We start from the raw sequence: 26,027 nt of genomic DNA, 5'->3' as shown, positions 1-26,027 counted from the left end.
AAAAACAGCTCATGTCATACCATGCTCATTGATGTTTAGGAGAGATGAAAAATGTGTGTGGGAAAACATAATACAGGATCCTGGAAATAGTCATGGCTGACTGGCTAGAACAGGGTTTCTCAACCTTGACAACTTTAAGATGTGTGGACTTCAGTTCCCAGAATTCCCCAGCCAGCAATATTTTATTGCAGATTCTCCACAACAGATTGGTTGAATTTCCATTTTAACATCTGTTTGGGAAAATGCAGTATTTAAACAACAATGTACAATAATATTTTTACTGATTTTTTTTGAAAAACTGCAATTGGTATAATTTTTTTTTTGTTTTACCACATAATAATTGTAGATGCATACATGAATACTTTAAGCTTATGGGTCTTAATCATACTTCATGTTTAAGAGGAAATGGACTTTAAATGGTTACCCTTTGACTAAGTCTACTTTTTCTTTTCCTGTTAGTAAAGTTGAGAGATTGTTTTAAGTGATCGTAGCAATGGAGGGCCACCCACATATGCAGGCCTCATGGTAACTGGGTAGTTGCAAGCCATGAAAGATCCTTCAGAGTTTACCATCTTCCAACTGTGAAGGAGCAGCCTAACTTGAGACTCCATTCATGCTAAGCTGCTTTTTTTGGTGAATGCTTTTTATGAGACTTAATCAATGTAGAAGCAGTGATCCATAAGAAGCTCAGTCATTTCCTTAGTAATAAACCCATTTCTGGTAAGACTGTAAACACAGCAGTTGTCACAGGCTTATTTTATTCCAGTTCAGGTGTGTGCCTTTTCTACAGCCTCTTCCATTCTCTGGACTATGCTAAACTGGCCTGTTTGCCAGCTGTAATGGTATGTGGGGATGACCTTGGGAGACAGGAGGAAGAACCACAGCCGAGCCACAGCTTAGCCCATAGTGAGGGCGGTGACCCAGGAAGTGAGTACTGTACCTGCCAGCAGTGTAGAAAAGGCTGTCTGGAATGGGATTAGACCAGTGAGGAGAGCAGGAGACATCCTTGAACAGAGGTCACCAAAGAGCCCATTAGCATATTAAAAACAATGCCACCAGTTACATAATTCCACATCTTAGGGAGTGGAAAGACCTTATTTGGTCAGAAGGAAGTCAATGCTTATATAAGTAAAGCTTCAGAACGTTTGTGCAAGGAGGTAACTAATAGGTGGCAGGCTGTCACGGGTATAAAAAGTTTTACACGCACGAATGGGGGTTCCTTCTCTTGGGAGAGGGACCCCGCTTTGTTTCGTACCAAATAAATCAGTTAACATACCTTTCTCATGCCCAGAGTTTTATTGGCAGTGTCTCTGGGGATATCACCACTATTGTGGCCAACAATAGAAGGAATCTGGATGTGGCAAATATCTCAGAAGGGACCCTCCCTAGTTTCTTGGGCTGTAAAGGCAATGGGGAGAAATGTACTTTCAGACTTCCAAGATTCTGTTTACTCCAATAAAGTAGAGCAAGTACTTATGGGCGTGCTTCTTGTCTGGACTACCTTGCAAGGCTGACACCGGCTTATCAAAAGGCCCTAAAAGCATATGTTTTGAATATGATAAATTTATTTTAATATTTGTTTCTTTTAATTTTGATTTTAATATATGTGGTTTAAGTCTGGGATTTTAGGACCTGTGGTTTTGCTATAAATTGCCAAGACATTTCAATAGCCAAGAGTATAAGTTTAATAAACTTGTTAATAAATATATGGGCACACAGGTTGAAGAAAATGTTCTGCTTCATATTGGCGGAGTCAACCAGTTGGATGGTATTTTTATTCAGTAATCCAAAATGCTTGGGATTATGGGAGTCAAAAGCCAGTCCTTTTAGATGGCAAGTCAGAGAAGTCTGGCTTAGATCCTTATAGAACCTTTATTAAGACTATTTTGTATTACAGCTAAATAAATTTAATCATATTTTTTTAAAAATATGAGAAATGCATAAATGGTAGTATTCATCCTATGATTATTGTGCAGGGGAAAACAAAATTATACATTAGTAGGCACAGAATCAGGCTATAATCTTGTGGATTTAAGACTTCAGTGAAAGATTGGCAGCCCAGTCTTAGGTACATTTATTCAGAATAAGAGCCAGTATGTGGTGATCTTAATTCCAAGGCACAATGTAACCTTGAGTACTCATTAACATTAGAAAAACAGAAAAATAATTATCTGTGAACATAGAAAATGAAAATGTCAAAGTCAGCTTTTCAGGAAGAAAACTGATGTGGAAGCTTTGTGAAGTCTAGATGGAGACAAAAAACTTGAGTACAAGATTCTGATCCCCAGTTCTCTTCATTGATCCTTCCGTTGTTGTTTTTTACCAAACAAAGTTAGTGAGAATGACTGGTGGCTTGCTCTTTAGCCTTTCATTCATGCCATTCAAATTGTCAAGGATCCAAGATGGGACCTCCTCAGTGGTGGTGTCACATTGCTGGAAAATTCAGTTCCTAAAATAGTGTGTATGATTTCATCATATCTGCCCTTAATGCTCAGCATTTTATTTATGTGCTATTCACGTACACTGCCTAGAGTCACGTTTCATGAGATGGGTGGCCATATAAATATGATAAATAAATAAATAAATGTGTGCTTTAACTGATGCTTCTTTTTTTTTAAAAAAAATCTCCTTGTTATACATTTTGTAAACTGCTCTGGGAAGAGGGTTTTTTTTTTTTTTTTTAATGGGGGGAACATAAAACTTGGGTAGAAACTGATTAGATATAAATATTGCAAGATAGACAAATTAGACAGGAGAAGGGACCTGTAGCTTAGCAGGATAGGAAGTTTCTACACCCGAGGCATGTAACCCAGTATTTTTGACACCAACTGGCACAGTTAGAAAGCAGATAGGGATTTTCTAACTCTGCCTGGAGTTACTGGAGTTTAAACTGGAGAGGTCTGCGAGGCTAGACTAATCTTCTTCTGACTCCTGTATTCTGAGATCCAGGAGAGAGAGAGATCGAGAGATCACCCAGTGAATTTCCTGCTTGATCCACTGGAAATTTCATTTATTCTTCCTTGCCCTCAAATATTAAGCATTCCTCTGAGATCTTTAACACCTGCCAGTGGGTGCAGAAACAGTGAGCAGCCAAACCTTCCAGGCAATTCAAAGGCCTCTAACACATGCTTGCCTTCTCAGAACTGGAACAACAACCTTCAGGGTTCAGCCAACAGGAATTCCAGTGTTACGGCTGCACCTAAGGCTGCAAGAGGACACTGCCAAGGTAAGTCAGTGAAAAGGAGACCATGACTCAAAGTGTGACATCTAAATGTTTTCCATCTCAAACTGTGAACTACACAAATTGCCTAAGCACAGAGAGGAAGCTGCCTCGGGCAGTCAGTTTTGGAGTGTCATGGAAGAATAGCAATATGTAACACCACTGGCATAGAAATCATAAACTGATTTCTACCAGGGATGGGGATCTGAATCTTGGCTAGGAGTTTCCAGTTAAGTTAGGGTTGCATGGAAATTGGAGAAAGAGAGAGAGCAAATCAAGTCAGGGACAAGGTGTGGATGGAGGGAGCATGCGTGTACAGTAGTTGTAATTCTTGAAGGGGAAATTATTGAATGGAGCCTCTGCACAGTTCGTAGCTGGGCCTCGTAATGATGGCAGGAGATGTGTTTGACAATTGCGTTGATATTTTTCCTGTCTGTTGGGATCCTTGAGGTTCATGACTATAGAGAGATTGCTTTCTGTCTGCTTAATGGTGTATAGAGGGATATACTGGCTTGGCTCATCATTTGGCCTACCACTGTGTTGTTTGGTTTCTTCTCTGCACGGCTAATGCGAGACAGTGATAGCGGGTAATGATGGCGTACCTAGAAACACTGATATCATGTCAGTCACTGTTGCTGCAGTAGCTTTGTTCTTGTTTTTTATGGTCATTGTTTTGATATTTTTGGTCTTTACTTCTGAGTCAAAACAGGATCAACTCTGTTATGCCTACTTTAGCACAGAGGTTCCAGCCACCCAATAAAATGGACTCCCATTGATTGTAGAGGAATTTCTCATTCTGTTTCCATAATTGCTGCATTTCAAATTATAGAGGGCTAGAGTTTTCTTTAAAAAAGTTTTGTGTCTTTCACTTATGTTAGTTGCTTTGCTTTCTTTTGCTAAAATAAAGCGAGCTAACAATGTATATAAATAAACAAGTAATAGTGTAACAATGATGTGCATTATTCATAGTACCAGAAATCTATTTATTCTATGTTACCTGATTTATATTGTACCAATACACCAATATATTTCTCTATACATTTGTGCAGCTTTAGTATAAAAGGACTATGATTCTATAGCAGTGTTTCTTAACCTTGTGAACTTTAAGATGTGTGGACTTCAACACCTAGAATTCCTCAGCTAGCATACTGGCTGGGGAATTCTGGGAGTTGAAGTCCACACATCTTAAAGTTCCTGAAGATGAGAAACATTGTTCTATAATAATAAGAGCAGCAGCTGTGGTAGCCACAGAAAATGTAGGAGTGGTTGTAATTTGTCACCAGTCAAAATTCAGTTATGTCGGGCTATATCTGATGAGATCAGTGATGTCTTACTGTAATCTAATGCATAAAAATTGGATTCTAAAGATAGAATAGCCTTTTATATATATTTATGCTGTATTCTAGATTTTGACAAAAGCTGTGCAATTGCTGCTCAAAAGGAAGCAATCCCAAAGGGCCAGTTTGTGACATTCCCTTGTTTTCCATTGTATCCTGCTAAGGTATGCCAAGTCGGAGTACCAGACAAAGTTGTTTTTTTCTCACCCAGAAACTTTGAGGAAAAATCAGTGGGCAAGGAATAGTCATGATTAAGTAAATCTGAAAAACTTTACGTGTGTGTGCGCGCGTGTGTGTATATATATATATATGTATATATGTATGTATATATGTATGTATGTATGTGTGTTTATATCTCTATATATAGATACCTGTTATATACATAACAATTATAATAGAAATTAAAATGGCAGGCCCTTAATAATATTTCAAAGCATGGAGATCTCTGATCACTCATATTTTAGGACAGGTGAGAAAGAAGTAAGTTTCATATGGTGAGAGTATAGTATACTGTAACGCAGTGTTTCGCAACCTCAGCAATTTTGTGTAAACTTCAACTCCCAGAATTAAAGTCCATACATCTTAAAGTTGCTGTGATTGAGAAACACTTGTATAATGCATTGTGGTGGTGGTGGAGAGGTGATCTCACTTGTTAGATGAAGGGACAAGTATTAATGATGACCCACGACAGGCAGCCAGTTAGCTAAGCAACAAAAGATCATTCTACTGCTTTGCAAAGCATGACTCATTGTTACAACTGTGTCTTAAACTAGATTACAGTACATCAAATAAACTAAAAATATAAAGATGCCATAGGAGCCTTTACCATAAGAATGAAAAAATACTGCAGAATTGAAATCTGGAGAATTCTGGGAGTGGAAGTCTGCACATCTTAAAGTTGTGGAGGTTGAGAAACACTGCCTTAGAGTGTTGGGAATTGATGGCAAGACCCCATGGGACTTCTGGTTTAGGAGGGAAGGAAAAATCCCAGGAGCTGGGATGCAAGACAAGTCAAGATTTCCCACGAATGGGGAACCAGTTGCTCTGAGCTACAGAGGCAACAGCAAAACTATATTCAGTGTGGCTTTTTTTCTGTAGCATCAGCTAACCAATGAACTTCTGAAATTAATCGTCTTAGCGTGAGAAGAGTGCTGGAAGCCGGGGGCATCATGGGAACACACAAGAGCAGTGCCAATATTGGATCACAGTATCCCAAATCAATGCTTATTTCCTTTAAAGTAACATTTTAAAGAGTTAAAAACAATAAGCTTTTGGTGAAATAACAGCATATAAATTTACTGTATACCTCCCTTTGGCTCCAAATCTCCTTTGGAAGTTTACTGTTTCTTGATGTAATCATATTCTAATAGTGTTTTGGGGTAGAAAAGGAACTGCAAATGAGGAAAAAAATCTGAAAGATTAACAAAGCAACATAGAGTAGTAGTTTCACTTCTGTAACATAAAACAGTAAACATTTCCCAAATCTTTTATACAATCAGTTCTCTCCCTTCAGAAATTATCTCCAGGTTTGGAGCATCGTTTCTGGACATATTTAGGTTGACTAGCTTGTCTATGGCAGCCTTTTGCAAACTGGTGTTCCTCAGATACATTTTGTAGAGCTCCTGTCACCCATGCTACTTCCAGTAATGTAAACTATAGTAGAAGACATTTGGAAAACACCAGGTTCTATGATATATATCCTATAACATTCACACCTTCAGGGAAAGGACAGCTCCTTCAAAGGAAAAGAAGAATAAAGCCAAGAACACTATTGAGTTGATACAACATTTATTTTCACAAGATGTCAAGTGAAGATCAATGCAGAGAATTAAGTTCTTTGTATATTTAGATGTTTTGAACAATTTTTTTCTTCCTCTTTGTTAAAAAAATCAGGAAGGCGTTTCACGGAAGGCAGGCAGGAAGGCAGGATGGACCTTTCTTTTTACAACAAAACTAAGTTTTTGCAATGATGTAAATTAATATATAATATATATAATGAAACAGCTAATGATATTTGCATGTCAGTGTTCATAGCAATAATGTAATTGAGTTTTATAATACCTTTTTATTTCTCCATCTGTCCATTCACATTGAATGAATAATCTTTTTGTCTGAAAATAAATATAAATGTGATTAAAGCAATTTCTTTGTATCATCATTGATTGATGGAGGGCAATCCTTGCTAATTCTTAGAGGAATGGAAATGATTTCTTATACTATGAAAAAAAAATATGGTAAATAAAATATTGTTGTTGGTTTCTTTCTTTGTTTGTTTAGGAGGTTCATAGCCTGCCCCAATCTGTTACAACTCTGGGCAACTTACAAAATACAAGAATAAAAACACAGTAGAAAGATAGACTATGCCGTCAAAAAAGAAAGTCTGGGAAAAAAATCATCATCACACATCCAGACCAGAACTTTACACTAGGGTCCATCACCCACTCTAACCCAGGGCCTAGGGACAGAGACAAGCAGTAAGGGCTTGTTTAACTAGGGACATTTGTATTTAATATAGATGAACAAATGATATTTTTCTCCTAAAGCTCCTTCAGCAAATTGCTGCTAAATATGCAGTATGCTTGCATTTCTACCTAACCATTCTCCGATAATACCATTCCATTGTTTTGAGGAACTGGTTTGCACATTATTTTTCAGCATTGCAGAAGTTGCTTTCCCTTTCCCTTAAAAAATACATGTAGCCAACATTAACAATAATGTTACATGATCCTGTAAGAGTATTATCAGAAGTGAATGCTCCTGGTTAAAACTTTGTCTATTTATTATAGCATTGAGAGTTGCTATTTTGCTTTACATATGGTAAAATGTGACTTTTCCCCTTTTCAGCTTCAGAAGTGGAAGAACTTATCTAACAAGGACCTAACTTACCATCTCAGTCAACTTTAATTCTCTAAAGGACTCTGGCTTTGCTGCTACTTCCTTATCAGGATGGCCGAAAAGGCTCCAGGAATAAACAAAAAGTCATCAAGGTCTACACAGTCTCTTCCACCAGAACCAGTGGACATAATCAGAAGCAAATCATGTTCTAGGCGAGTGAAAATCAATGTAGGTGGACTCAATCATGAAGTTCTATGGAGGACTTTAGATAGACTTCCACGGACACGCTTAGGGAAGCTCAGAGACTGCAATACTAATGAATCTTTACTAGAAGTATGTGATGACTATAATCTTAATGAGAATGAATATTTCTTTGATAGACACCCAGGTGCTTTCACCTCTATCCTGAATTTCTACAGGACAGGAAAGCTACACATGATGGAGGAAATGTGTGCCCTTTCTTTTGGCCAAGAACTAGATTATTGGGGGATTGATGAAATCTATTTAGAGTCCTGTTGCCAGGCAAGATATCACCAGAAGAAAGAGCAAATGAATGAAGAATTAAGGAGAGAGGCAGAGACAATGAGAGAAAGAGAAGGTGAAGAGTTTGATAATGCTTGTTGCCCAGAGAAAAGGAAAAAACTCTGGGACTTGTTGGAAAAACCCAATTCATCAGTGGCTGCAAAGGTAGGATCAGATCCTTTAGAATGTGTTTATATTACATATTTATATCAGTCTCAGTGCATCTGTATGATTCATTAAATATGTTATAATAAGGATTACAGAGAATATTGTTATATCGCCTGGAAGAGGTGTTTGTTAATTTAGGGTGGGGGAAGGATATATTTTATTTTGAGACATTATGTGGGGAATCTTTGTGCTGGCAATCAGGTTTCTGAGGTTTGCCACTTTACATATTCTTTTCCATGGTATATATGACTCAATATAGAATGTCAGGGGTGTTTCCTTCAGTATAGTAGGAGCAATTATGATCAGCAAGGTAATAAGGAATAAGTCAGAATGTTCATGAGACCAAAGGGATCTTGATTGTTATTGTATTTGTAAGTCACACATTTGTTTAGTATTACTTTTTAAAATTCATATTTACTAAGGAGTACTTCCTTTTGAACTCAACAAAACTTTCAAGGTAATTTGATTAGTGTTTGGCTTTCATGAATCATTGTACAAGCTAACTATTGAATGACAGCATACTGCAATGATAATCCAGAATTGCTAAGCATCCCGTCTTATTGTTAATGAGCAACATTCATAAAGGATGTCAAATTGCCCTTATTTGCAAGAACAGTAAAACTCACCAGAAATGGAAATGGAAGCAATAGCTTCTTATTGAATCAAAATCTCAGTCCTGGAGACTCACTTTCCTAGTGAACCAGGAACTGGAAATCATTTTACCATTCCAGTACAGAGTCTGGTTTACTTGGGAAAGGACAATCAGTATTCCAGTTTGGAATATCAAAAGAAGCTTTTAGTTTCTCATTAGTTCCTGCTTAATTTTATTCTTCCCATGAGTGAGAAGAGTTAACCAGGGGCTGATGGACCTTTTGCACAAGTGTGTTCTCAATGATGAGCCACTTTTTCAGCATTCTGGATTATTGTTAGCTCAAATGCAACCAGTATTATTTAAGTCTATATATGCGTGTCATTATACCTCATTGTGTCTTATTGATAAAAAACACCTCCCCACTTAGATCAGTTGTTCATAGTACACTGGTTGTGTTTGTTACATCTTTGTGACTTTGGTTTGTATTTCCTTTGATTGAACCCCATAGAGGTAGAATTGGTGATCGTAGGCTGTTGAGCCCAAGACACCATTTTAAAAGTAAATATGCCTTCTGTATATTTTTTTACATCTTTCTCTACCACATGCTTAGGCTGATGTTAAAGAATCTGTTCCCAAACTGGCAAGCTAGTAGACCCTTTGCATCTATGTAGTCTTTGGGAAAGACATAAATATATCGTTGTTGTTTGGTGTGAAAATGAATAGTGTTGAAATCTTTTTATAACAGAGGGACATTTGGACATTTTATGTTGTGTGCAGTGCAACAAAATGTTGTGCTCTGTTTCTTTACAAATATAGGATCAAGCCACCGGTTGTATCATGAGGAAAATGCGGAGACTTCTTCTTTGGCTACTTAACAAATAACAGGAACCAATCTACAGCAGTCAACTCTCTGGACAGCAGGTTTCTCTCTGTCCTTTAATTGTGTTGTACCCCACCCCTCCACACACGCATTTAAGTTATACTGGCTTAATTTCCAAGGAAGATTTTTGTAAGAGCCACTCCAAAGTCTTCCCTGGTGATTTGAGGGCTCTGACAAGCATGTAGGCGGTTACTATAAGCCTGAAGGAGCTAAAGCTAAACCTAAAGAGCCAGTTTGGTGTAATGGTTAAGGCATCAGGCTAGAAACCAGGAGACTGGGAGTTCTAGTCCTGCCTTAGGCATGAAGCCACCTGGGTGACCTTGAGCGAGTCACTCTTTCTCAGCCCTAGGAAGGAGGCAGAGGCAAACCACTTCAGAACACTGCAGGGACTTGTCCAGGCAGTCACCAGGAGTCAAAAACTGACTTGAAGGCATATGCACGCACACACACACAGAGACAGGGCCACAGGTTCCTGACTGATTCTTCCTCCTCTTGCCACTTAGAGTCAATGAAGCATGCTGTGAATCTTTTCTTACAAGGGCACTTTAAGTAGTTCATGTGTGTATGGGGGGGGGGGGGAATCTCAGGTTTGGCAGTGAATGAAGCTTACATGTGTATGGGGGGGGGTAACTTTTAGCACCACAAAGGTAAGCCACTTCTGCCTGTGATGCTGAAGCTGAGTTACTTGCCTTTCTGCTACAGTAATTCCGTGCATCAGATTAGCAGTTTATTATCTGAAAGCAACAGGTGTCAGCTTTATCTTTGTTGTATATGATTGTGCCGACTTCTGACTGTTCAAACAGAACTGGACGTGCTGCTTCTGCTTAACCAGAATCCCTCCTACAGTTTATTAACTAGCTCTGCACTTAAGATCCCAGAGACTAGTCTGAGGGAGATGGGCCATGTCATTGACCTGATGCATCAAATCTCTACAGAGCAAGGCAATATCAAAACGCTGTCTGCAACATGGATAGCTCAGTGATGCAAAAGCCACTGATGTCACGTTTTCAGAGTTCAGCTGGTCTGCTTTTTATTGTATAAGGAGAGGAGGGCCTTTGAATGAAATCAGCCTTGTCTGAGAAATGTAATGATGTGATTTTTACATTACCTAATACTACTGTTCTTAATCTAGCTTTGGAAAATGCAACGACAAAGGATAATTTGGGTTTGTAATTTAGGGAGTATTGTATAACTACATCTCAAGCTTGGGTCAGTTTTATCAGTTTTGGCTTCCTTTGAAAAAAAATCCTTGGAAAGATGCTACAAACAAGCTGTTGAGGGGAATACTGCTTCTCCAGAGAAGTGTCATTTCCAGGGTTTCCTATGTAGAAGGAATGATCGATGTACCAATTTAAATCTGTATCCGTTTGGACAAATGGTTTGAAAGAAATAGCAAGATGCTGACTAATAGATACAATTATAAAGCATCAGAATCCTTAATGCCTATTAGCCAGTCTGTAGCTAAAGTGAAAAACACAGTGCACTTTTTAAGATCTGGCATGGATACACTCATCTGCAGTTCAGAGTATGCAGGGAAGTGATTTATTATTGATTTATTATTCTAAAACTGTGATTAATGATTTATTATTCTAAAACTGTGCTTCCATTGTTCTAATATGCGCCCACATTTAGCAAATAAAAAGACAGAGAACTGGTAGTTTCTGATTTTAAATTTTACAATCACAGCAACCATCCTAGCTTTCTGTTTCTAAAATATAAAATAAACTTTGTTAGTATAGGCCTCTCTAAACAAATAATTTTCCAACCTATGCCCCCCTCTTGTGTTGGGGAGCATGAACGAAATATTCAGAGATTGTTCAGAAACTTCCTCCCTTTCAAAGTGCTATAGTGTCATTCATGTAGTTCTTCTGAAGCACAGAGCATATATTCAGCAGTAATTATTATAATTCTGATTCTGAGGATGAACATCAGCTGTGGTATTCCAAGCAATAATTTGCACTCTATCTGTTGAATTGTGATCATATGTTTGGGAAGAGTGATAAAATATTCCAGATTATAATACTGCCTTAGTATTTTTCTTTTATTAGATTTATATCCTGCCTTTATTTTGTACAACTCAAGGCGGTGTTCATACTGCTCCCACTTCCTATTTTCCCCACAATAGCAACCCTGTGAGGGAGGTGGGCTCCCAAAATCACCCAACCAGTTTTCATACCTAAGGCAGGACCAGAACTATGGTCTCCTGATTTCTAATCCAGTACCTTAACCATTACACCAAACTGGTTCTCAGTTGTAGCTCACATGGGCTAAAAAGCTATAGGTGGAGACAGAAAATGGTGCAAAGCCTGTCCACTTGTAACTGACCTTATAAAATTGAGTTTGCTTCCAGCATGATGGAATCTAATGCTGAGGTTTAAGCTTTTAGTGTTGGCATTGGCGTCCTGATACGATATCCAATGAACTGCTACAGGAAATTGATGTATACTAGAGACTTGATGGCATATAATCAATCCATCAATCAAAAAGAACAAGGGAACCTGATGCTAGATGATAATTCCCAGCATGTCTCACCATTGGCCATCTGCTGCTAGGAGATCCGTGGCATCTGGAAGGCCACAACTTCCCCATTCCCAGATGATCAAATGGTCCTGAAACAATACAGGGAAACCTCATTTTATCAGACCTTAATACAACAAACTTCACATGTACTGTAACCTCACAAACTCAAATGTCCACTGTGATTTATGTCATTTGCATAATGCCATTTCTCAAATGAAGCAAATTGTCATTTGTATCGTTTTCTATCATTTGTAAATGGGATGCCCTACTCTCCAGTTTAACAGACTTTCCTCAATAATGGGCACACTCTGCTCCCAATGAATATATGAAAATGAGATTTCACTGTATATAACATGATACACATACTGTATTACAGCATATTTCTGGATTTTTTTTTATTGACAAAAATTATTTTTAACTTTGAAATCCATGTTGCACCCAGATTATGCTTCAATTTCAGTTAAGATGAAATTGTCTTTTCCTTGTTTCACTGATGAATAAGAAGGTATTAGCTGTTCTCTGAACATAGTCTCTAGATTGCTTCTTTAAAGTTCCTTTAAAGGATTGCAAGTATTACTTCAATATTTCTCTTTTTCATTTGGAACATTTATTTTATAAATCTCCACTTACTGGCCTGCAGTGTACCCCATAAGAAAAGCATCATAACTGATTAGCTGCCATTAAACTTATACTGGATTTAAAATATTTAATTCAGATTAATTTACATTTAGCAACTATATAAGCTCATCTTATCCTTAATTAAAATATTTCTAAAATCAGGGATCTCTTGTTTCCCTAGTAGGTGCACCTTTTTATTTATTTCAGTGAAGCTTTGTGTCTATATATTATCAAACTGTAAATTGACTTGGCTGAAGTGGTGATCCACATAATCAAGGGAACTGGAGAAAAAGTGCTGCCATGAATGTGAGAACTGATGTCCACTATATCTGAGTACAAACTATTTCATGTTTAGATTTCTTTATGCTGTTGCACGCACCCACAAGTAGAAGATGGGCCAGACTGATCATGTGGGAAAGATAAAGACCATAAAGATTGTCTTCTGTAAACTATCCAGTTAGCTTCTATGCAGATAATATCAGATTAGCAAATGGTTGACTGTCATATCTAACCTGCTGCCCAAATGCTGGATGAGGGTCTGTCTCTCTATTTATGCAACTGAAACTATATTATTTTAGTGCTAGAAAGCACAGCCACAGGACACAAAGGTACCAGCGATTCAGTTTATTTCAGTTTTCTCAATTGGTAACTGCTACAAACTTTAAATTCTGTAAGTAGATTGGGATATTTTAGAGAATAGCCATTGTTTTGTACCTGGGTGATGAGCTTAATTAGGTCAATGTTCCTATGACAAACCAAGTGAGACAAACAACTACAAGGTTTTATTTGAAAGCCTGCTGGCAATAAAGCTAGCCTGATAATAAAGCAAATGGAGCGCTATTAACAATGTTATAGTCTTTCTTTCCTCCCAACTTGCTTATTATTTCATAAAGAAGATACATATGAAAAGTGGTTCTTTTGGCATTGTACAAAAATTTTGTGGCTATCCCCCACCCCTCAAAAAATCACTTGTGTTGAAGCAAGTTGATCGCTAATGAGAGCATGCGCTCTTACTTCTTACATTATCTGGTAGAGGTTTGTTGTTGTTTTTTCAATAGGGGATGAATAAAGTAGGCACTCTCAGACGAACTTTCTCCTTTATTATGACTTCTAAATATAAATTCTAGCATAATCCAAGATCAAGCAAAGCCTTGCTAATAGATTTGTCAGGTATCCAGGTGATCCATGCTAAGACAGATCTCAGAACAGGAACTGAAGGATGATGTATTTGGAATTGAATAGTAGAACTGCCTGGTAGTAATCAGAGACTTAGATATACTGTATACTGAACATTTTCTTTTGTGTTTGTGCATGCATATTAGTATTTCCCTCCCAATTGCTTACATGCAGAAAGAACGAGATTTGTAAATAAGGAAAGCTTATTATTGGGAGAACAGAGAACAGGAAAAATAGATTTCAGAATGGAGAAGATGGAAGATGTGTCCTGGGGAAATCATTTCTTTTGGGTTTTTTCTTGAGAATAAACACCTTCACTGGAGTCCTAGTAAAGACATTCACAAACTCATGGTCTATCAGGCTTCATATTAGGTTCAGCTGTAAATTTCAAGTCTCCAGACATTTAACCTGGTCAGGATTAGCTTACCTGGCAGAATGCCCTCAGACTTGATTCAGCTCAATTAGCTCCTTTACTGCAAATGAAGCCATATACACACAGAGGATTTGTCCACTGCAAGTACACAAAAATCAAACTTCTTGTATAGGTCTGTTCCCAGAGTTTTAACTTCTGCCTTTTTCCTCTTGCCTTTCTAAATCGACAGATGTACTCTTGATGGCCTTGAAAAGCAACTGATCCATCTCTAGCCTCTAGTCTTGGAACCACTGGTTCATGCTTTGCCAACTGCATTCCTTATATCCCTATATGTATACTGTGGTATTCTACTTATTGAATGTCCCCACAATCAAATTCATATCCATCTTACATTCTATAGAAGCATCTCTTAGCAGTTTCCCTCAATCAATTATTAATTTATTCTTAATAATTAAAGTGCAATAATAAAAGTATTCTTTAATATTGGAAAATACACACAAGTTTTGTGTGAGGTCCACAGATTGTATATTAAGAAATGCAATAGACTGTCAATTGATAATTGATTTTCTTTTAAAAGCTTGTACCTATGGTCTAGTAAGTCAAATATTAAAATATTATTTACTGTCTGTGGTTTCTAAGCAAGGTATTGTGTAACTAATGATTCAGCATTATTTTTAGCTGGCACAACTATGAAAAAATAAACCCAGTATCTGAGCTATCTTACCCTAGCAACATTTTAATGCCTTGGTGAATTATGTATAAGGGTTCTTTTTGAGTCATAGCTGGGATTATTGGTTCCTATAATACGGTAACAGTACTGTATTGCTGAATATTTTGGGGTGGAGGGAGACATAATACTTACTAAAAGTAGCCTTAATTGTAGACAGTTCCTTATAAACTCAGTTACTGTAACACCTGGGACACTGAGCCATAAAAGACAATCTGTCTGTGACTTCCAACAGCCAAAGCAATGATTACGCCGTTCATGAACGCTGCCAGAGGAAAGGGGTGTTTTCTGTCATAAGCTATGAATAGGGTTCCATTGGTTTTGCATTATTTTATGACTAAAGCAACACAGAAATAATGCCTTCAGTAGAACAGTGCAACATAACTTGTTCTTCCATACTCACACTTGACTGAGCTTTGGATCATGACTTCCATTTTAAATTATGTGGTAAATTTGATTACCTAGATCTCCCAACCCCAACTCCAGGACATTTGTTTTATATCATGAACTAAACGGTAGCAAAAGTTCCTCACTGAAAACTGAGAGATCTAGTAGGTCCATAGCAAAACATTCTAAACTGTGTTCATTACTTTTTGTAACTAATATTTTTGCTGCTAATGATTCTAAATCTAAGATTTGTCAAGTAGCTTGGCATTTTATAAATGGATCTTTGAGTTGGCATGTGTCATTTAAGTAGACAAGCATATTTGATGCTGCCTGTCACAGAATGATGTTGTTGTCTTACACATTATTTTAAGTAGTTAGCTTTTCTTTCTTTGGAACAGTGAGGTAAGATTGCAATGCAATTAATAGGGTTTTTAGAAGTAATGTTCTAGGAACTTCCTAGGAACATAGCAAATCCACAAGAGGTTCCTGGGTGCTGCCTTTTGCATGGTGATCTCTGGCTTATCTGCATGATGTAATAACACACTTAGGCAGACAAATCCCCAAAGACAGCATGGTTGGAGAAGTTTGCACGCGCATGCTGTTTACCCCAGCAAATGCATGGCATTTGTGAGAGCTACCTCCTATTCCACAGGAATATTTTGACACGAGGTACAAACCTTACAGCTCTGCAAGCCTCACTGCTATGGTGTATTAAAGTCTGACTACATCAGAATTGCACAGTTGTGGGAAAAAAAGAATGTCTTATCAGAAAGGTCTGTTCCAGTTCTTAAACAGAGCATCTTTCTCACAAACTCAGCTGGATTGAAAGGAAGTCATACAGGGGTAGAATTGAAGCCATACAGGAGTAATGCTGTAATTACCTGTATCCATTGAGCTGATAAAGCCAAATATATGCCTCCAAACATAAATTGCTCAATTAGTGAATAAATTATATTCCCTGTAGGATTTAATATTCTACATACATCAATTTTGCCTGATTATAATAGGAAATAACTGTTCACTTAGATGGCATACACAGTTGTTTTTAAGTGTGCCTTTCAAAATATAGAATGGTAAGTTTGGATAAATCCCTGTGGGAAAAAATGTAACTTACAACAGTGGTCTGATTAGTTTCTTCAGTGTGGGAACTGATATCTCCAAGTGTAAAATAGGCAGCATAGAATGTACCTTAATTTGTTTGTTTGTTTGCTTGTTTATTCCTATGACTTGTGTGCTGCTCTTAGCAACTTACGCTATTGATATAAGAAAATTAGGAATAAAAATTTAGTAATGCAATTATAAACAATCAGTTCAATGTGCCATCATTTGGTGATAGCATGATTTTACTTATACTCAAATGCCTTTCTGAAAATGTTTTTACAACTCTCTGAAAATGTAGCATAGAGACAATGACCTGGACATCTACTGTAGAGAGTAGGTTGTTCCAAAGGAGGGAACCCTTTGCTGAAAAGCTATAGGGCCCCTGAAGATGGCATTCCCTCATTTATGGGGTCCTCTCTCCCAGATCTTATTGGACAGGCAGATTTTACTAAGACAGGGTGAATATGGAGATATTCAGACCTTAAGTGGTGTGATGTTTTGACGGTGACAACCAGCACCTTGTAATGTACCTGGAAACTAACAGTCAGCTGGTGTAGCTCCCATAGCAGTGACATTACATGGCAAACCTCAGCGCGCCTATAAATACCCAGGCCACTGTATGTTGCATCAGCTGAAGCTTCCTGATGGTTTTCAAGGGCAATCCCATGCAGAGCCCCTTGCAGTAATCCGGCTGTAAAATGACAAGGGTATAAATGACAGAGTAAAGCCTCTTGATCCAAGGCTGCAGTTGGCCCATAAGATGTAATTGTACAGGCCCTCCTGACCACAGCCTCCACCTTTATGTATTTTATTTTCATCACTATCACCCCTTAAAATTGTCATGTGGATATAGGACAGAATAATATCTTCTTTTCCCAGTTGGAGTGCTTACTGGCTCCAAAGAAGCCTGCATCTCTAAATAAGTGCTTACATTTATGACATGACTACTCATTTCTAGAGGTAAATGTCGCATTCAAAGACCAGAAGACAAAATGATGAAGCCCCACCTTTGGTCTGGTATTTGCTATTTAAGTTTGTGTTTCTAAACAGCAAACAATGGGGAACCAAATCCTAACACATAAGGTTGATCTGCTTAAGATCTAGAATCACATAAGTCATAGAAAACATGTTGCTATTTTCTACCTGTTTACTAAAAGCTGGTCAATTTTATTTGCCATAAAATGGTAACGCTAAGCAGAGTATGATAGATTTTGTAACCATATGCATCTAGAGCAGTGTTTCTCAACCTCGACAACTTTAAGATGGGCGGACTTCAACTCCCAGAATTCCCTAGCCAGCATGCTGGCTGGGGAATTCTGGGAGTTGAAGTCCGCCCATCTTAAAGTTGCTGAGGTTGAGAAACACTGGTCCAGAGGGTGCCAAGTTCAAGAAAGCTCTTATATGATAGAACACAGATTTGAGACATTATTTTCAATAACTTGATATATTGTGAATGTATGGTTGATCTGAGTTTCAGTATTCGTTGGAATTCCCTTTCCGGCTGTCTTGATTCCAACAGAAAATTTATATTTACTCAATAGCAACTGTCAAAAATAGCACTTCACTACACAAGTGTACCCTCCCCCAAGAAGCTCACTGGGTGGCTTTGGGCCAGTCATTCTCTCTCAGCCAAACCTACCTCACAGGTGTTTGTTGTGGAGAAGATAAGAGTAGTGCCTCCTTGAGGTCCTGTTTGAAAGGTGGGTTAGAAATGGGAGGGAGGGAGGGAGGGAGGAAGGGGGGGAGGAGAGAGAGAGAGAGAGAAAAGGAAGGAAGGAAGGAAGGAAGGAAGGAAGGAAGGAAGGAAGGAAGGAAGGAAGGAAGGAAGGAAGGAAGGAAGGAAGGAAGGAATTCATCTGTCCTATGGCTTCACTTGCACAAAACTAGGGTAGATCATCTGAATGTGATGTTCTTTCCTGGGTGGTAAAAACCAACTATTGTAATAGCCTGACAACAGCAAATATCTTCCCTACTTCCAGAAGCGATTGTGTCCCCCAGATTTCAGATTTCACTTAGCTTACATTGAGTGCCAATTGACGCAACCACAAAGGTTTGATAGTGCTTAAAATAGCAGGGGGTAGTGCTTAAAATAGCAGGGGGTAGGACATGCTAGATTTATCCCAAGGACAGCCAAGTAACAATAATACAGTTCCGGATGTCAGCAGTCAAATCTAGGATGCACTTTTGGAAAAGAGCTGGCATTCTTTGCATTGCTTCGCTCATTTTAATTTATCTTTGACTGATGTAAAACTATGCAAGCCAGAATTTTCCATGGTCTAACATACGTGGAAATCAAGATCTGAAAAATTATTCAAAATGTATGAAAATTTTTAAATGTTTACATTTGTATTTTAAAAGGTATATTTGTTCCTGTTCCCTCTAGTCTCCCTTTCTTCCTGGGAATGGTTTTGGATTTCAGCTTGTTCTATTACAGAAAAACCTGGTCCATGTTTTTCTTCATAGCTTTGTTCCGGAGTATTATAACCTCATCATTAGGTTTGCTGATCAATCAGCTTTAGTGGTATGTAACTTCTACTGAAGAAAATTAATGTAATATGATGGCTTAGTGTTAAAATGAAAAGATAGTAATCTGCAAATGATTTCTGAATTAGATTAGCCCCAACTCATCCTTTCCTGTGTGATACTCTCCAATATGTTCAATTTAGGAAAGTTGAACTCTTTCCTATTTGGAAAGTGCTTATTCCACTATATCGGAACCAGAAAGACATACTTTAAATACACGGACTCATCTAATCTTTTGATGGTTTATTTTAATTGTTGATGCCTTAGACAAATCCGCCCTTCCAGTGCTACTCTTAGTCTTACCAAAGGCTGTGCAGCATAAAAATAATTCTTTAAATCATCAAGTATTGGCTAGATTATTTTCCTGGTTTCAGTTTTTGTGTTTTCATTTCCATCTTCCCATTTATATCTGTATATATGACCTAAGAGAGTTAACAGAAATCAGTTGAACAATCATTTGTGTTCTGTTAAATATATTGGAATAACCCTGGGCTGACAAACTGTTATCTTAGCCATGCAGCAATGTCTCTTTGGCGAAGTCATTTCCATAGACAAAGAAGAGCTCCTAGACTCGGGATATTTAGGTTCTTGCCATGGAAACTGAGGGACTGTGAGAGCTGAAGTACAGTATTTCTGGAAGGCATTGCTTGAAGGCTGATGCATATAAAGGGCTTAGCCCTAGGTTCAAGTACTTGCTGGTAATGTTCCATTATGTTTAACCAGTTAATAATTTATTTTGTTCTTTGACAAACATTAGAAAGCACGAGAACAACAAAATTAGTCATGAGATTTACAGCTATAACTTGAGACTGGCCAGTACCTGGAAGATGAACAACAAATACAGAATTAGGAAGTACTAATATAAAGCACATCAATATAGAATTACTGCTAAATCTCAAGCTTGTAAACACTATAATTTTAAATAAATAATATTAATAAGAGTTAAGAAGTTAGCTATATGTTATACTAAGGAAATAGAATAAGATAACATATCTGCTATCAGAAAGTTAAGAAAAAAAATCTATAACATTAAAAAGTATGGAACGCAAAAACTAAAAATTGGGGAAGAACAAGATACAGGATGTGTCAATCCTGATAATATATTGATGCAAAAAAAAGTGATATGGAAATGCCTTTTGAATGTGTTACTGTTTCTGACTATAGCAAATTCTGCTGTCCATAAGAAATTCATGAACTTCTCCTCCCTATCTCCAGATCTGAGAAAGTATCCTTCCAGTTGTGTACATTGACTGTAGGGCTAAGAAAGTTACGAAGATGGTTTCAGAACAGTATTTAATTGTAAAAACACTGAGGCCAGTAACATTTTTTAAAAAGAATCCCCTTTCAGAATTACATCACCCATCAAGTTGTATTTGCTGCTTGTTTGCTTCTTGTTTTTGTTTTGGAAAATGGTTCTGCATTCATAAAGTGAGCAGGCACGGAAATTTTCAGAATTAAATCAAACTAAAGGGCAAAATACAGGTTGGGGAAATTCCACTGAAAACTGAATACACGCTTTTGAAATGTCAATTATTCAGATCCATACTTTTGTTTCTAGAATAGGTAGGTATTACAAAAACATCCAGAATCCTGATTGATAGCTAGGTAGCTAGATAGATCGACCGACCCCTTTAGTGTAAATGTTGGTATCCATGAGATCTTGGAGGGCCTTCAGTGACAGGATTGTGCTGTTCAACAGAAAAATCAGTGTTCCTATACTGTATAAAATACTTCCTTGGAATCCCTGTGCCAATCTGTCTGAATGCACTAATTTGCATAGTAATACTTTCTTATTCAGAGGTACTTGGTGATTATAGAAGAAAAGAATGGATTAGAGGAGAGAGTGTGCTTTCTATTGAAATGCAAATAATATACACAACTTACCACAAAGAACTTGATGACTTGACTATATTGGGAAAGTACAATAATAGGGGTTTCCTTTTGCTATATAGTCTCCAGCTCTCCTATGCCTGCTACAATTTCCTCTGCTTTATATACTGCATTATGTACTGAAAAAAATCTAAAGGGAAACAGCTCTAGGCATTTAGGCTTTTGTGTATTCAAGAGGAGGAGATTTGAAAAGTACCCTAGCACAAAGATCACATCAATAGTGGTTTTGCATGCTTCTGCAAGTATAGCACACTAGCATTTGGTTTTCCTTTTGTGAAGTGGCCAAGAAGAAAGTGTTACCCTTTTTAACTATATAAAAATGCACAGTATCAAATATTGTGGACATACATGCTTGCAGAAGAGCAGTTCTGAGGACCTTTTACTTAGACATTTTAGAAGGCAAAAATAAACAGATGACTAAAATCCATGATTTGTTTGTTTTGAAACGAATCACTTGTAGAGGATGGAAGCAAAAATCCAATCCCAGGTTTCAGGATGAGAACTACTCAGTAATTTACTGGTGGTTTACTCTTTGATGGGGTTAGAGTAGATAATGATTGTTCATAATTAATTTACCTCTTTTCCTGCTATCATATTTTTCACAGTTCCTAAACAGGAAAAAGGAACATTTAATCACTTCCAGTTCTTTGGGGACTTGTGGGTAGATGATGATTCTGTACTCCATTGATCCCCAATTTCAGTAAAGATGTAACCTCTGCTGAAAGCATAATCCAGATTTATCTTTCTTAAAAGTACTTTTTTCATGGAGGAGTCAGGTCTGTCACATATTCTGAAGCCAAGGAATAAGAATGTCTTTAAAAGGTTAGTGTGACAAATATTGTGCTGAGAGTAGAGTCTATTCACCTACATGGTCTAGCTGGAAGAGGATGCTATGGGGGAGAGACTGATTTAGGACCTCGAAATGGCTCCCTTATGCTCAGTTTTGCACAACCTAAGCTGCCTAGAGTTGCTTGGCTAGGCAGAATATAAATAATGGTACACAAAGAAAGAAAGAACTTAACTTGGATTTGTGATATTCTTAGTGGTTCCCCCCTCACATTGTTCCCAGAGGATTTCTGATTAGCTTCTTTAATTAATGAATTTTAAAAAGCAAAGTTTAGGGACTGATTGTGTAAAGTTTTAAACAAGGAAGGAAACTGACATTTCGCATCTCTCATTTCCTTCTTTTTTTAAAAAAAATGCAAGCTCTAAAAGTTTTTAAAAAATTATTGTAAGATATTCCTTCCCAAAGCTATTCCAAATTAAATGCATACATGTCTTCTTGATCATCCCTAAATTTGGCAATATTGCTGGATTTAAAAAAGAAAAAAAAACAAAAGCTGTATGAACTATGTTGGAACTTTTTGGAATAATTAAGAAACAAATATATCTAATATGCCTTGCTTTAAAAGCTGAATGATTCAAGTTTTTTGTTAGTTATGAATAGTCTGATATTGTATGACTTATAAAGGAAACATAACTGCAAAAATAAGTTATTTGAAATTGTTAGGGTATGTTCATTATACAGCCATCTTAAATATATATTTTTATTTTTAATTAGTGAAACATTTCTAATTGACACATTTAAATTTTATGAAACATGCCACCATTGTACAAGTCTCCTTTTTTCAGTTTCCTATGTAATACTTCTGAATGCTTCCATTTGTTTTGAATTTTCCCACTAGCTTTCTCAAGGTTTATGATTTTTAAAGCTTGTCCAATTACAATATCAATGTTTGACTGGTTAGTAAGCAAGATGGATTGCTGTAATTGATCAAGAGGCTAGGAATTTAGATTTTCTAGTTGCTGCCCGTTTCCAGTCTTGCTTGCTTACAGAAAAAAGCCAGGAACAGAAACCAAATCTACTCTTGTACTGAAGCATAAGAGGAAATATGATCAATTTTTTACAAGAAACTTTGTGTGGTTCCAGTCTGTTTGTAATCTGAATATGAAGTCTGTATTTGCCAGAAAACTCATTTGCAATAGACACATTCTTCTTCTGAATTCTCTATTAGCATTGATAAAACATTAATATACATAGTCTGGCTAAAATTCAAAAGCAATCAGCTTCAGAGTTAGGAAATTTTAGACTGGATTTAAATATTTGTTTGAATAAATAAATCTGCCTTCTGCCAATTCTCCAAAAGTAAAGGGACTAGGGTCCCAAAATCTTTCCCTTCAGAAGAACATAACAGCAAGATTTAAGAAATATGAGTACCTATTTAATTTATACCACACTGTTTTTCAACACATCCTAACCATACTTTCTGTAATAAATATCCTACTGAGCTTGTTAGTAGGTGATTGTAGTAAGTTATCCTGGCAATGATGGGAACAGCATGAGACAAGGATGTTGGTTGACTCTCAAGTGTTTGAGAACTCTGCTGTCTGGCAATATTGTTCTCTATGTCACAGTTGTTTTATTGAGAGGAGGATTGTAATCATTAACCCAAATCAACAAAAGTAGTTATATACTTTTAAATTATGAATCTTGGTTATGCTCTGTTATCATGAAATCTTGGTTGTTTTTTACTGGAGAAATTCTACAATAACTTTTTCTTCTTCCATAGCATGTCATTATTTCAGCAACTAGCTGAGGTATTTGGAAAAGCTAGTGTTTCTATCTTTGAGAGAAAAATACTTTATTTCATAAGGTAGTTATAATGGTTCAGGCCTTTGTGACCAGTGTCTGATGATCATGTTGATTTGCATAGTTGTTTTGTGCTGTAAATACTCCCTACTTCATACAACATCATTACCTTGAACATCTTTAAATGTTCAAGGTTATGCTGGAGGAAACCCTGACTGGGCAAATCGTGCAAACACAAGTCTACTAATCAGGTACTTCTTTCCTTGTCAGTATGGTTATTGTTTTGAGAATATGGACAGCAGCTTGTTTCTCTCACAAGGAATTGGGGAAACAAAATGTCAAACCAACAAAGTTCCTTGACTTAGTTGTTGAGAGGAGAGCCATATGTTATGTTTCCCATTGTTTCTTCGGTTGCAATACATTATTACATGTATGCCTGCATTATCATACGCTTCCGATCTCTGAGCCAGGGTTATTCCAGAATTGAATTTCAATGCATTCCATTCAGAATCCTGTAGGCTTTCACACACATCCATTTCTTAAGCCAAAGAGCTCCAAGTATGTATCCAGAGCCCTTACACCTCTGAAATATTGAACTAAATCTCTCAGCAATACTTGTCGTACAATTAAGGTCTTTATCACAATGATTGAGCTCATCTAGATCCCACAGGCAGACAGACAGACAGACTTTCCCTCCCTCCCTCTTTCTGTCTGTCTGTCTGTCTGTATTTATTGGCTGCCGAACTCCAATGACTCTATATAATATTTTCTGTTCTTATTTGTATGTTTTCATCTTTGAAAGGATCCTTCTCTATAGATTCAGAATGCCGACAGAAGAAAGACAAAATTATGAAATCACTGGGACATTACTATAAATTGTCTAGTTTGCAGCAAGCTGTAGCTTATGAGGGGATAACATAAAACAAGTGGGGCTACATTACACATGTGGGCAGGGCCCAGATTTTATTTGCTCTGAATATTTTGGCAGGGGGGTAGGGGTTTTGTTTTGTTTCTTTTTTTAAAAAAAGCTGTAACACTTATCACTTCGGATTGCACTTCAGTTTTCATGAGTCTCCTGCTTAAAAATTAAGGGATACTGTGTTAGTCATTTTTAACAATCACTGTAGGAAGTGTGGTGCTCTCCTTGGTGCTCTCTGAGGTTGGTTGTTTGCTTGCAGACATTTCGTTACCTGACTAGGTAACGTCATCAGTGCTATTCTCTTCTATTGGAACTGTAGGACGTGTTTCCATGCTATAAAATGAGGGGTTGGGGAAGTGTAGGTCCCTTCAGCCTCAGGATGCCTATCCTTTCTGTAAGTGGACAAGCTTGATTTCATTACAGCATAGTAACAAAACTAAAAACACCCAACATTCAGATTCTTGTAATTGTAGGTACCCAAAACATTTAGGACTACACATTGTTATATTTCCTGATGTAACATGGTCAGGTGAATATTACCTAATCAAAGGTGCATTTCAAAAACCTGGCACAAATAAAAACCACGATGCTTTATTCCCACAATATTTTCCCCTAATCCTGCAAGTTGTTTGACTATCTGATGTAATGCATTAGACACAGTTAAACATGTTCTCATGAAATGATTCTCCTTGAAGTCTAAATGTATATTGGCATTAGCTATGCTATAAATGCAGCTGGTGCTTTTGAGGGAAACAGAAAAGCTTGTTTTAATCTGCCACAAATGACTCAGATGAGAGCTCTTAAAATACAATCACGATTGTCTTCTACTAAATCATGCTCACTTGCAAAAAGATTTGGGTACAAGCAACATAACAAAATAAAAAACAAAGTAAAAAAGTGGCAGCTGGCTAGGGCCTGTTAAGACAATAAGTGCCTCATATGCCAGTGTTTTAATTTGCATCCAGTGGTTGCTGACACCATAATCACACCTTTAAAATACTGGTGAGAAATTTCCCATCCAAATTCCACTTGTGAATGAGAACAGTCTTCCTGTGAGATATGTGTATGTTGGCATTAAATCTTTTAGCCAAGATTCCTAAGGTAATCTCCCTTTTTTAACACTTTTTTTGCTTGTTCCTTCTTTCTTTGTTCTCCTAATCAATGCTGGAAGTTCAGAATTGCTAGGATCGTGACACTTAAAGAAAAGGGTTATTTAAAACGCTGTTCCTCAACCTTGACCACTTGAAGATGGGTGGACTTCAACTCTCAGAATTCCCTAGCCAGCATGCTGGCTGGGGAATTCTGGGAGTTGAAGTCCACCCATCTTCAAGTGACCAAGGCTGAGGAACCCTGATTTAAAGTACCAATAGTTCTCACTTTTTCTCATCATTTTACAGCTGTATAAAGCAGAAACTAAGCATCAGGTATCCCTGAGTTTGTACCACCACAATATTTTTTGAGTGTTTCTCCTTAGGAAAAAAAACTTCCCACTAATTTTCCTATTCTCTAAAAAAAAAGCTTAGTTAGTCTTCATTTAAATACCTAAAGTCTTATTTTATTATTGTCCATTTATCCCAATAGTTTCAGTGCCATCAACGAGAAGAAGAACACTTGGATTGTGCTCAGTGTTTTATACAGATAAGTTTGTA

The 26,027-nt window shown here is 37.2% G+C and overlaps 1 protein-coding gene across 1 annotated transcript in view; it reads left to right on the top strand.

The window, feature by feature from the left end:
• KCNB2 (potassium voltage-gated channel subfamily B member 2) overlaps positions 1-26,027 on the top strand; it is a 168,940-nt gene that overhangs the window by 5,321 nt on the left and 137,592 nt on the right. The window contains exon 2 of the mRNA XM_088149247.1: positions 7,402-8,079. Coding sequence (XP_088005373.1) covers positions 7,504-8,079 — 576 coding nt within the window. The 5' untranslated portion in view covers positions 7,402-7,503. The remainder of the gene's footprint in view (positions 1-7,401; positions 8,080-26,027) is intronic.

This window comes from Python bivittatus, unplaced genomic scaffold, assembly GCF_059951505.1.
Source record: "Python bivittatus isolate LINGU-HERP-01145 unplaced genomic scaffold, Pbiv_v1 ctg000590_np1212, whole genome shotgun sequence".
In the NCBI taxonomy this organism is placed as follows: Eukaryota; Metazoa; Chordata; class Lepidosauria; order Squamata; family Pythonidae; genus Python; species Python bivittatus.
Note: the sequence above shows the minus strand (reverse complement) of the source record. Positions and strands in the feature narration are given on the sequence as shown.